At 41.2% G+C, this 13396-nt stretch overlaps 1 protein-coding gene and 3 non-coding genes across 5 annotated transcripts; all 4 read left to right on the forward strand.

The window, feature by feature from the left end:
• Positions 1–5012: 5012 nt before the first annotated feature.
• Positions 5013–10399, forward strand: rpl17 (ribosomal protein L17). 2 transcript variants are annotated; one of them, XM_035776422.2, is made up of 7 exons: positions 5013–5090; positions 5542–5591; positions 5839–5879; positions 6176–6310; positions 6903–7001; positions 9759–9950; positions 10321–10399. In XM_035776422.2, exons 2-7 carry the CDS (start codon positions 5552–5554, stop codon positions 10366–10368), a joined length of 555 nt encoding a protein of 184 aa, XP_035632315.1. In that variant the 5' UTR covers positions 5013–5090; positions 5542–5551; the 3' UTR covers positions 10369–10399. The 2 variants fall into 2 exon arrangements, with proteins under 2 accessions (XP_035632315.1, XP_035632316.1); XM_035776423.2 differs by having other exon boundaries at positions 5071–5128.
• LOC118388130 (small nucleolar RNA SNORD58) lies at positions 5688–5757 on the forward strand. The gene has a single exon (XR_004826512.1). It is a non-coding gene; the product is annotated as a small nucleolar RNA SNORD58 (small nucleolar RNA).
• LOC118388129 (small nucleolar RNA SNORD58) lies at positions 6720–6789 on the forward strand. Its single transcript, XR_004826511.1, has one exon. It is a non-coding gene; the product is annotated as a small nucleolar RNA SNORD58 (small nucleolar RNA).
• LOC118388140 (small nucleolar RNA SNORD58) lies at positions 10160–10229 on the forward strand. Its single transcript, XR_004826521.1, has one exon. It is a non-coding gene; the product is annotated as a small nucleolar RNA SNORD58 (small nucleolar RNA).
• Positions 10400–13396: the final 2997 nt, after the last annotated feature.

A 13396-nucleotide genomic window follows, 5' to 3' on the forward strand; every position in this document is an offset into this window, starting at 1 on the left:
TCCCAGCACTGTATACCACGTTTGATTAAAGTCAGGAGTGTAGTCTCTGTATGCTCTCTTTTAGTAAAACTGCTCTAGCAGTAGAGCAAGGGCGCTTAGTTGTAACGCTGTGATAGTGGGTTCAGTTCCCAGGATGACCCAATATTTTCAAGTGTATGAGCACAACTACGTCGCTTTGAATAAAAGCATCTACTAAATGGCATATATTATATTGAATGACCACTCTCATCTCCGCCAACTACACACTCCCAGTTTAAATAGCTGAGGTCACGTTCCTGACCTGGACTCCCAGTCCAGGCCAGAACGCAAGGATATTACACCGATTAGATAGACTAGAGTAAAAAAAAAAAGATGACCTGCCATTTTTTTACCTCCTAATCTATAATCTAGATTAGATCTACTTAGAGAGGGCACCTCCACTGCAGACTGATCAGGTCAGAGATCAATAATGTTCGAGCCAGGGCAACAAGAGAAGAGGGGGTGAGATACAGGATATTGTGCTGCTAAGGTGAGGTATTCCACACAACATATGCGCTGAAATCATATAGGTGATCGAGACTAGAATCAAGGGGAAAAATATAACATGCTGCATAGACCATCTATTTTACAATCTGAATTTCACAGACTTGTTCACAGCACTTTCTGATGAAAAGGAGCTCTCTTGTAGATCAGTTACTTATGTCACAGTTGGTCCAATGTTGACTATTTGCCAAGGTAGCAGCACCACAAAATCAGAGACTCCTACAAGAAATTGAATGATTAGCCCCTCTAGTGATAAAACAGACCTCAGCAGCACACCTAATCATTTGAGGTGGAGATGAGAGGTCCCAAAAACTCAGTGGTGGAAAAGGTACCCAATTGTCATACTTGAGTAAAAGTAAAGATTCTTTAATAGAAAATTACTTGAGTAGAAGTCACCCAGTAAAATACTACTAGTAAAAGTCGAAATAATTTCAAATTCCTTAAATTAAGCAAACCAGACAGCACAATGTTCTAGTTTTTTTTTACAGAAATCCAGGGGCACACTCCAAAATCAGGAAGCACTTGTATTTAGCAAGTCCACCAGATCAGAGGCATGTTCTCTTGATAAGTGCATTAATTGTACCATTTTCCTGCTAAGCATTTTTATTTTAACCTTTAATTAACTAGGCAAGTCAGTTAAGAACAAATTCTTATTTACAATGACGGCCTACCCCGGCCAAACTCAAACAATGCTGAGCCAATTGTACACCACCCTATGGGACTCCCAATCACAGCCAGATGTGATACAGCTTGGATTTGAACCAGGAACTGTAGTGGCACCTCTTGCAGTGGGATGTAGTGCCTTAGACCACTGCACCACTCGGGAACCTTAGCATTCAAAATGTAACAAGTACTTTTGAGTGTCAGGGAAAATGTATGGAGTAAAAAGTACACTATTTTCTTTAGGTATGTAGTGAATTAAAAGTAAAAGTTCTCAAAAATATAAATAGTAAAGTAAAGTACAGACACCCCCAAAAAACTACTAAAATAGTACTTTGAAGTAGTTTTACTTAAGTACTTTACACCACTGCAAAAAAAACTCCAGTACAAGAACATGAGCTTGTATTAAATACATATAAAGGTAGTTAGAGAATTGTGTGGTTTATGAAAAACAGGGCATGTTGTCCCCCACGAATGATGCAGCCTCCCACCTTATAGCCCTCGCCTTGTACCAATCAGTGGGATTTAGTAAATGCCAGATCTCTATGGCAAGATGCATCATTCACCCAAGTTTCGTCAAAATCCAGCTAGTCCTGTCTGAGATATCACATGTGACTAACGTACAAACGTACTAAAGAACGGAGACAGATGCACAGTTACCTCCCCAATTTCATTGTGGGGGTTAATCATTGAATTACTTACAGTATATGATCCCATCAAAATACTAGACTATTGGTCCCATCAGGCCTTTATGCCTATATTGATTTAGACAGGGGTCCTGAACTGCTTTGACTGAAAAACAGAAACCAAAATATATATTTTTAAAGGCAACAGTAAATCTGTCGTCCCCCCACGAATGATGCAGCACCCCTCTTGGGCCAATCAGAGTAATTGTCTAAGTGATGGATCCCCTTGGCAAGACGCATCATTCACCCAAGTGTCATCAAAATCGGGCCAGTGGTGTTTGATATATCACATGGGATAGCTAGACTTGTATCCCTGAGAATGTGTGCCAAATTTCAGCATTCTGAGTCAAACAGATCAAGCGATATTAACATGTGCCCATTATAGCGTCACTGTGTGGTCGATATTAATGTTCTTTCATGTACTGAGTCTTGACAGTGTTTACAAGATGCGTACTAATTTTTTTGACAATACGAATATCCTTGACTGATTTATATGCATTTATGTGCCTGACCACGGCAACTGGAATGTTTATTGGTCAATATGTTGTTTTAGGTACTAGCCTGTAAAATATTGCGTTGAGAGATCTTTGTCCATAGATGCCACATAATCAAGTTTAGTGCAGATCGATTATTTGGTGCCAGAAGAGTAGCGTTTAAGTGTTTTTTACAAAATAAAAATCCACCATGGCGGACCTTATGGCTCACTGAGGCAAATTTGTTCCTTGTGAGGAGAGGGGGCTATGTATTGACTTTAGGTCAAACGGGGTGAGGGGCGTGACCTTTCAAATCATTTAAAATATATTTTTATAGTACCACCATCTGGCCAATCAGTGTATTTTAGTAAATGCTGGATCTCTATGGCAAGACCCATCATTCACCCAAGTTTCGTCAAAATCTGGCCAGTACAGTCTGAGATATCATGTACGACTAGTGTACAAACGCACTAACGGACGAAGACAGATGCACAGTCCCCTCCCCGATTTAATCGTGGGAGACAATAATATGTCTCTGTTGATGGTGGTACTGTACTTGAAATAATCAGAGAACATAATTTTCCTGCTCTTTGAGCCCATCTAGCCAGGGGGCGACTTAGTGATTTGGAGGGCTCAGGCAGAGGATTGAAAGTAAAGACGTAATTTAACTATAATAATGTATTACCTTTTAATGTGCCATGAACAGAACCAGTCATGATGTTTTCATCTGATTGTCAAACAAATCACTTAAAAAAGTAAGTCACCCTTGCACGTTCATCCAAAATAATTTCAGCATCCAAACAGTGCACTGTGCACTTGCCAACTTTCTTTCAATTCGCAAGTGGCGGAAACTATCTCACTGGAGAAAGCATCCGAGCGAGTGTAGCAGCACCCCTCTGTCTTACTATACAGTATGTAGCCCATGTATCTGAAGCTGTCTGGCCAGAAAGAGTATGAAATTTAAAAAAAAATTGGCCAGACAACATCACGTAGCTACACATGTTTTTTATTTGTACCTTTATTTAACTGGGCAAGTCAGTTAAGAACAAAAATTTGTTTTCAATGACAGCCTAGGAACAGTAGGTTAACTGCCTGTTCAGGGGCAGAATGACAGAATTGTACCTTGTCAGCTTAGGGATTTGAACTTGCAACCTGCTGGTTACTCATCCAACACTCTAACCACTAGGCTACCCTGCCATCCTCTGCTTTGACGACAATGGCAGTATTATCAGCAGCACCTGTCTTTTTACTAAAGCAATGCGTATTGTATCCCCCTCGAGTCTAAGGGCCAAGGTCTGGGTTTTCTACTATTTTATTTGATCTTATTGAACCTTTATTTAACTAGGCAAGTCAGTTAAGAACAAATTCTTGTTTACAATGACGGCCTACTAAAAGGCAAAAGGCCTCCTGCGGGGGCGGGGTCTGGGATTAAATTATTTTAGAAATTCAATAAAAATATAGGACAAAACATGACAAGAGACAACACAATATTACATAAAGAAAGACCTAAGACAACAACATAGCATGGCAGCAACACATGGCAACAACATGGTAGCAACACAACAAGGCATGTAACATATGGAATTGTTTTAAGATTTTCATACCAAGGATAATTTAGCAATATTATATTTAGCAATTTAGCAATATATTTACCTGTAAATATAAAAATATATATATTTTATGAAACATTTGGCCTTATCCCTTAGCACCTTGTCAGCTCAGGGGTTTGAACTTGCAACCTTCCAGCTACTAGTCCAATGCTTTAACCACTAAGCTACCCTGCCACTCCAGTATATGTATATACTGTAATCTATACCAACTACAGCATCTTGCCAATGCTGTTCAGCCATCGCTCATCCATGTATTTATATGTACACATTCTTATTCATTCCTTTACACTTGTGTGTGTTTAAGCTAGTTGTTGTGAAATTGTTTGATTACTTGTTATATATTACTGCATGGTCGGAACTAGAAGCACAAGCATTTCGCTACACTCACATTAACATCTGCTAACCATGTGTATGTGACCAATAACATTTGATTTGATTATGATAACTTTTTACGGGGAAACCATGTAGCATGGTGGCTAGGAAAAACTCCCTAGAAAGGCCAAAACCTACGAAGAAACCTAGAGACGAACCAGGCTATGAGGGGTGGCCAGTCCTCTTCTGGCTGTGCCAGGTGGAGATTATAACAGAACATGGACAAGATGTTCAAATGTTCATAAATGACCAGCATGGTCAAATAATAATAATCACAGTGGTTGTCGAGGGTGCAGCAAGTCAGCACCTCAGGAGTAAATGTCAGTTTGCTTTTCATAGCTGATCATTAAGAGTATCTCCAGAGAGTTGAAAACAGCAGGTTCCATAGCCGCAGACAGAACAGTTGAAACTATTCAATTCCATTCATTTTTCAGCCCGGTATTGGTTTACCTTCAGACGGGCCCCATGACCTTTTTTTTGATGCCCAGATCATGAGGACCCTTGATGATGTGAGGCCTCTTCTGACAAATGTCCGCCAGTGCATCTAGTTCATAAACGTTTCACAGTGCTTGTTCAAAATGCAATATATTTGTAATACAAAAGGTGGCGGTAAACTATTTATATTGGAATAAATGCCTGTCAGAAATTACACCAAAGAAGAACACCTAGTCTCGTTCAAAGATCTCTGAATATCTCGCGAGACGACATTTACGATTTCCACTCCCAGAATGCTTCTTTCTTCCTCTTCCCTTCCGCGGCCTTAGAAAGTAAGTGAGTCGATACACATCTGCGGCCGAGAATCCATGTAATCGCTTTAATATCTATGGCATCCCGACTTTTAAACGTTCAATTTACATGTATTTAAACCACTACTTAGAAACGCCGGCGTCCGAGCGTGTATCGGTGGCTATTTTCACCAAAAGTCATATTTGTGATATTCTTGGCCCCCAGCCGCTTTTAGCATTGCTAACGAAACCATGAAATCATGGGATTTCGTCCCCGGCCCTACGAATGAGTCTTGATGAAATACATAGTCCCAGTGATGTAGTCGTATGTGATTTGCTCGATGTCTTGGGTTGGTTTAATGTTTGCTAGCTATCAACTAAAACGTAGCGCATCCTCCAAGGTGTCTGACTTGTTTCTCAGTCAAGCAACACACTAACACGTTCTCCGACTAGTTTTAGTTAGCTAGTTAACAACCCGTTTTATCTTTTGCAGATCTCTGAAAATGGTCCGCTACTCGCTCGACCCCGAGAACCCGACTAAGTGTGAGTACCGGTGTGATTGTTGCCCTGGATTTATTCATTAGCTCGCTAATGCAAGTTAACTAGCTAAATTAGCTAGCTTATCAGACTTAACCATGGTTGTAATGATGACTTTCTTAGGACACCTTTAGATTACCCATGAAAATAAATATGAACGAGGCTGAGCAACCACACATAAATGGTTTATTCACCATGTAAGGTTATTTCTGTCTTTTGACCTTACTGATCATTGCTGTATTTTCTTCTTAAGCATGCAAGTCAAGGGGCTCAAATCTCCGGGTTCACTTCAAGGTAAGGTGTTCACTTTTCTGATTCACATGAGAAGTTGCCTTCAGACATTTTGTCTACTGTAGTATCCGTGTGGGAGTTAGTTGCTGTTGGTTGATATGTATTGGTAGTCATAAATGTGTGCAGGCTGAAGGGTATGATGCTTTGCTATGATGACAACATTGGAGACCTTTGGAATCAAATGTGACAATATCTAACAAATAACTGAGCAATTTTGCATTCATGCCTATCAAGACAGTTATAACAATCTGTTATTGATATAGCTAGCTACTACAGTAATGCTTCTTGTTTCCCATCAGAACACCCGTGAGACAGCTCAGACCATCAAAGGCATGCACATCCGCAAGGCCACCAAGTACCTGAAGGATGTTACCATCAAGCACCAGTGTGTTCCCTTCCGTCGCTACAATGGGGGTGTCAGCAGGTGTGCCCAGGTAAACTCCAATCCAATGACATTTACTCTAGCCTCAATTTAAATCTGTATAGGGGACTTTGGTTGGTTATCTTCTGACAATGTTTACGCTTTATTATATTTCCTATGTAAAGTATTGGGATTAGCAGATATGAAAGGGATCCCAAAACAAAAAAATTATAATAATAATAATACATTTGTTCAACATGGGCTTTGGAGAGGGGCACAAAATGACTTACATTTACATTACATTTAAGTCATTTAGCAGACGCTCTTATCCAGAGCGACTTACAAATTGGTGCATTCACCTTATGACATCCAGTGGAACAGCCACTTTACAATAGTGCATCTAAATCTTTTAAGGGACTTAAAATCTTTCTGGCTTATCAGACCTTGCACTTATGGTTTTAATGCGTGTCTGTATGAAATGGTTGCAATGATGACTTTCTTAGGACACCTTTGGATTAGCCATGAAAATAAATATGAACGAGGCTGAGCAACCACACATTTGCGCTTATGTCTACATACATTTTCCCCGATGTTGACCAGAAATGAGGGCACCTATTCTGGCCCAGTGTTGTATGCACACGACTGACCCAACTGTTCCTCTGCAGGCCAAGCAGTTTGACTGGACACAGGGCCGCTGGCCCAAGAAGAGTGCAGAGTTCCTTCTCCACATGCTGAAGAACGCTGAGAGCAATGCGGAGCTTAAGGTAATGTTGGTATTTTTGTTGGGCCTGCCTCTTATTGTGGCATGCCTGTAGTGGAGAGATTTGTGAAAAGTATGATGCTACCAAGCTTGTTGGGGTTCAAACTGTGAAATGGGCACAATTCATGATTGCAACAATGACCATTTGGGACACCTTTGTATTAACCATGAAAAGGGACATCTAAGCCACCGTGATGCTTGTATGAACAATATAATTTAAAGCTGGAATCCTTCACCGAGAAGATCGTTTTGGTCAAAAGCTGCAGGATGGGCCTGAAATGTTAACCCTCTCAAATTCAAAGCAAGAGCTTTGAATGCATGGACTGACATCCATGATATAAGCATTGGTTTCAACCATGTTTTGAGGCTTTAGGTACAGCAGTTGAATTAAGCTCATGAGGCATTTATAAAATATTTTCTTCCCGAATCAATAAATACATATTATTAATCCTAAAATGTATGTAGTAATTAAGGATTCTAGCTTTGCCATTTTCAACACTTGTATGAGTGTAAAGAATTAGATTTGTGTGTTGATACGCCCCTAAATTGGAACGTAGTGGCTGTACAGTGAGTGACATGCGATACATGCCAGAGTTCTGGCTCTGCGCTTCACAGCGCTGTATGGGTTTTGACTGATGGCCGTTCTGAACTTGAGCACCACGCATGACAAGTTGCTCCATCCCTCCCGCTGTTTGAGGAACTTTTGCAAATTTTGCTTGAACGAGGGAATTGCTGTAAACTAAGATGACTACGTATTGAGGATTAAGATGAGATGTTGAGGATTATAATAAATACTGCTTTGATGTCGCAAGCCAAACAGATGTGCACTTCACATGTCCAAATCATAAAACTCATGTCATGTAGTGTCAATGTTTATGATCACTATTAGCTGTAAAGTTACAAAGATGACATGTCTTTGAACAGAATTAGCTTGTTTATTGAGAACAAAATTAGCTGCAGCACACACACCTGAATGCACTCATGACTCCTTTCTACTGTGCATTTGGGAAGTATTCAGGCCCCTTCACTTTTCCACATTTTCTTACGTTACACCCTTATTCTAAAATGGATTACCTTTTTTTCCCCTCATGAATCTACACATAATACCCCATAATGACAAAGCGAAAACAGGTTTTTAGCGCTCGGGTGCATCCTGTTTCCATTGATCATTCTCGATGTTTCTACAACTTGATTGGATTCCACCTGTGGTAAATTCAGTTGATTGGACATGATTTGGAAAGGCACACCTGTCTATACAAGGTCCCACAGTTGAGGATTGTGTCGAGGCACAGATCTTGGGAAGGGTACCAACATATTTCTGCAGCATTGAAGGTCTCCAAGAACAGTGGCCTACATCATTCTTAAATGGAAGAAGTTTGTAACCACCAATACTCTTCCTAGAGCTGGCCACCTGTCCAATCGGGGGGGGAAGGGAGCTGACCAAGAACCCGATGGTCACTGACAGAGCTCCAGAGTTCCTCTGTGGAGATGGGAGGACCTTCCAGGAGGACAACCATTTCTGCAGCACTCCACCAATCAAACCTTTATGGTAGACTGGCCAGACCAAAATGGATCTCTTTGGCCTGAATGCCAAGCCTCACGTCTGGAGGAAACCAGGCACCGCTCATCACCCGGCCAGTTCTATCTCTACGGTGAAGCATGGTCGCAGCATCATGTTGTGGGGATGTTTTTCAGTGGCAAGGACTTGGAGACCAGTCAGGATTGTGGGGCAAGATGAACGGAGCAAAGTGCATAGAGATCCCTGATGAAAACCTGCTCCAGAGTACTCAGACTGGGGTAAAGGTTCACCTTCCAACAGGACAATCCCCTAAGCACACAGCCAAGACAATGCAGGAATGGCTTTGGGACAAGTCTCTCGAGGTCCTTGAGTGGCCCAGCCAGAACCCAGACTTGAACCCGACCGAACATCTCTGGAGAGACCTGAAAATAACTGTGCAGCAACACTCCCCATCCAACCTGACAGCTTGAGAGAAGAATGGGAGAAACTCCCAAATACATATGTGCCACGCTTGTAGCGTCATACCCAAGAAGGCTCGAGGCTGTAATTGCTGCCAAAGGTACTTCAGCAAAGTACTGAGTGAAGGGTCTGACTACTAATTTAAATGTGATATTTCAGTTTTATTTTTAATTTGTTTGCAAAAATGCCACCTGTTTTTGCTTTGTCATTATGGGGTATTGTGTGTCGATTGGGGGGGTGCAATTGAATCAATTTTAGAATACGGCTGCAATGTAACACATTTGGAACTCGTGAAGAGGTCTCAATACTTTCCAAATTCGCTTTATGCCCACCAATTACGATGTTTCTCTGAATTACCCTGTGAAAGGTTAACACCCAAAATGTTATTTTATTACTTAGCTAGTCATGTTGGCAATGGAACAAGCTTTCAAATCATGCCCACCTGACCCAGATTGGGACTTAAAATAGACCGTTGTTGTGTTCCAAAAGAAACCACTACAAGTGTGCCTGCTCTTGTTCAACGGCACAGCTAGGATAGCTCAAAGTACTTCATAAGCTAGGTTCCTATCTAATTGGCGACAGAATTTTATGCAAATATTCTCAAATCTTTACTTTGCATGTACTTTTCGTATTTATTTTGTAAGAAACATTGTAATTTAGCTCTATACTTATAGGCCAATTCCCACAAGTGTCAAAGTTAAGTACTGTATCCCACAGACAACTGGCCATGTATGTGGATTATTTGACTTGCTAACCAGTTTAATCTGTGCTCTATTCTGACAGGGTCTGGATGTAGACTCCCTGGTGATCGAGCACATCCAGGTCAACAAGGCCCCCAAGATGCGCAGACGCACATACCGTGCCCACGGTCGCATCAACCCCTACATGAGCTCACCTTGCCACATTGAGATGATCCTCACAGAGAAGGAACAGATCGTTCCCAAACCAGAGGAGGAAGTCGCTACTAAGAAAAAGGTACGCATGCCAACGCATTTTGCAGAAGACTGCTTGGTATCTTCCTGAAAATATGCACTCGTCCCCATATTTCCCATGTAAAAGCAGTGTGATTAGAAGGTATAAACTCTTGAATAAGAGCTCTGTAGACTGGAACGAAAGAGTTTACTATCCTTCTGCAATACTCGTAAAATCTTATCAGACCTTTCACATAAGTGTTTTTGAAATGGTTGCAATGATGACTTTCTTAGGACACCTTTGGATTACCCATGAAAATAAATATGAATGGGGCTGAGCAACCACCTTTGCATTTAAGTCTACGTCATTCAGTCCCCATGAGGGTATTATCAGAATCAGTATGGTGGCCTAATACAATTTCTTTGTCCTGCAGGTTTCTCAGAAGAAGCTGAAGAAGCAGAAACTCATGGCACGGGAGTAATGTAAATTAAATGGAACCATACTTACCAAAATGGAATGTCTCTGTCTTTTCATGCTTCTTCATAAGTATTATGAAATCCCTACACCTCATGTAAAGTTGGCTTTAATCCATCTAAAGGCTCCGGGTTTGATACGACCCAAATAGATAGGATACATGATTCATGACTAAGGGCAATGCTGTTAAAACGTTGCAGGTGAGACAGGTTATTTGGGTTACTTACTGAAATGACACGTGCCGAACTAATCATATTCTGGCTTAAAGAGATATCTATTATTCACATCAGTATGGACATTGTAAAATCAAGCTGTTGGCACTTGTGACTCCAATGCTGTTTTTCATGTGAGGGCCAAAGGGATGTATGTAAAAATGGAGGTGTTAGGCCACAATGTGCTATGAGGATTACATTTCAGATTAGTGCACATGACATTTCAACCTCATTTTCATTATTTCTAGAACATCAGTGGGAAGGTGTTTATTTTAAATAGAAAAAACGTGTTAAACATTTCTACTCGACGACATCAAAAGTTTAAACATTTGAACCTCTATGTGATCTCCAGCCGCCCCTCTCCCCGCTGGATGGTCTTATATGGGCAGAAAGCTTAAATTCTTGTTAGTCCAACTGCACTGTCCAATTTACAGTAGCTAGTACAGTGAAAAAATACCATGCTATTGTTTGTGGAGAGTGCACAACTTTTATTACGGCAACTGGTTTGATGCATTCACCTCTGAAGGTAAATAATGTACTCGAGTCATCTTGCTCTGATTTGTCATCCTGAGGGTACCAGAGATAAAATGTAGCACAGTTTTGTTTGATAAAATCCATTTTATATTAAAATGTAGGAACTGGGTTCTACAGTTTCAGCCCATGCTGTGTCTGCCCCCCCATCTAACTCAAGGTTGGTGTATTTTCTGTAGGGAAGCTAATTATCCATAATTTATTACATTACTGAGAGTATAAACTTAAATGTATTATCATATTTGTATGTTCTCAAGTTTTGTACTTAAATGTATCAATTGACCAATTTGTCACATTTGGGCGGACTTGATACATTTTGAACAGTAATGTAATGGTTCATTAGATTAGTCTAAAACTTTGCAAATACAGTGCTGTCGTCTCGTGGCCAAAATCTAAATTGTGCCTGGCATTTGCATTTCAAAGATGGAACAACAAATAGAAAATGCATGTTTTTTTTGTTTTATCTTATACCAGGTCCAATGTGTGTTCTCCTACATACATTTCATATTTCCACAAACTTAAGTGTTTCCTTTCAAATGCTATCAAGAATATGCATATCCTTGCTTCAGGTTCTGAGCTACAGGCAGTTCGATTTGGGTTTGTAATTTTAGGTGAGAATTGAGGGGGGGAATGATTTTAAAATACTGATTTCAAGGTGATGTGGGGTGTGAGGAAATACCCTCCCTTGGTCTAAAGTTGTTGCAGGTTATGAAAATGTACTTTTAATCCTACCCTGTGATGTCAGACAAACATTGTTGAAGGACCTAATCCTTTTTAACCACATATCATAGAAAAGCTCTGTTCACACGTGTAGATACTGGTTTGGTGCTGGAGTTGATTGAGGTCATTGGCAGAATTGGCCTTTAATCCATTGACTTGGAAATTAGTCTACACCAATGATTTATTTAAATGAACAAAAATAAACAACACAGTGTTGGTCTCATTTTCATGAGCTGAAACAAAAGATCCCAGGGATGTTCCATATGCACAAAGCTTATTTCTGTCATTTGTTAGTGAGTATTTCTCCTTTGCAAGATAAACCATCCACTTGACAGGTGTGGCATATAAAGAAGCTGATTAAACAGCATGATCATTACACAGGTGCACCTTGTGCTGGGGACAATTAAAAGCCACTCTAAAGTGGAATACTGCCAAAGATGTCTCAAGTTTTGAGGGAGTGTGCAAGTGCTAAGGAGTATTTCTGTCGTAATAACCTTTTTGTGGGGAAAAACGTATTCTGATTGGCTGCCCTGTCATGGGCCTAATGAATTTGGTGGTGGCAGCATCATGCTGTGGGGATGTTTTTCAGGGACCGGGAGACGAGTCAGGATTGAGGGAAAGATGGAGGGAGCAAAGTACAGAGAGATCCTTGATAAAAGGTTGCTCCAGAGTGCTCAGGACCTTCAACTGGGGGTGAAGGTTCACCTTCCAACAGGACAACAACCCTAAGCACACAGCCAAGACAACACAGGAGTGGCTTCCGGACAAGTCTCTGAATTTGGAACAAGTCAAGGGGTCAGAGTACATTCCGAATGCTATATATACACTGCTCAAAAAAATAAAGGGAACACTTAAACAACACAATGTAACTCCAAGTCAATCACACTTAGGAAGCAACACTGATTTACAATACATTTCACATGCTGTTGAGCAAATGGAATAGACAACAGGTGAAATTATAGGTAATTAGCAAGACACCCCCAATAAAGTAGTGGTTCTGCAGGTGGCAACCACAGACCACTTCTCAGTTCCTATGCTTCCTGGCTGATGTTTTGGTCACTTTTGAATGCAGGCGGTGCTTTCACTCTAGTGGTAGCATGAGACGGAGTCTACAACCCACACTAATGGCTCAGGTAGTGCAGCTCATCCAGGATGGAACATCAATGTGAACTGTGGCAAGAATGTTTGCTGTGTCTGTCAGCGTAGTGTCCAGAGCATGGAGGCGCTACCAGGAGACAGGCCAGTACATCAGGAGGCCATAGGAGGGCAACAACCCAGCAGCAGGACCGCTACCTCCGCCTTTGTGCAAGGAGGAGCACTGCCAGAGCCCTGCAAAATGACCTCCAGCAGACCACAAATGTGCATGTGTCTGCTCAAACGGTCAGAAACAGACTCCATGAGGGTGGTATGAGGAACCTACGTCCACATGTGGGGGTTGTGCTTTACAGCCCAACACCGTGCAGGACGTTTGGCATTTGCCAGAGAACACCAAGATTGGCAAATTCGCCACTGGCGCCCTGTGCTCTTCACAGATGAAAGCAGGTTCACACTGAGCACATGTGACAGAAGTTA

Source organism: Oncorhynchus keta, chromosome 9 (genome assembly GCF_023373465.1).
Source record: "Oncorhynchus keta strain PuntledgeMale-10-30-2019 chromosome 9, Oket_V2, whole genome shotgun sequence".
NCBI lineage: Eukaryota > Metazoa > Chordata > Actinopteri > Salmoniformes > Salmonidae > Oncorhynchus > Oncorhynchus keta.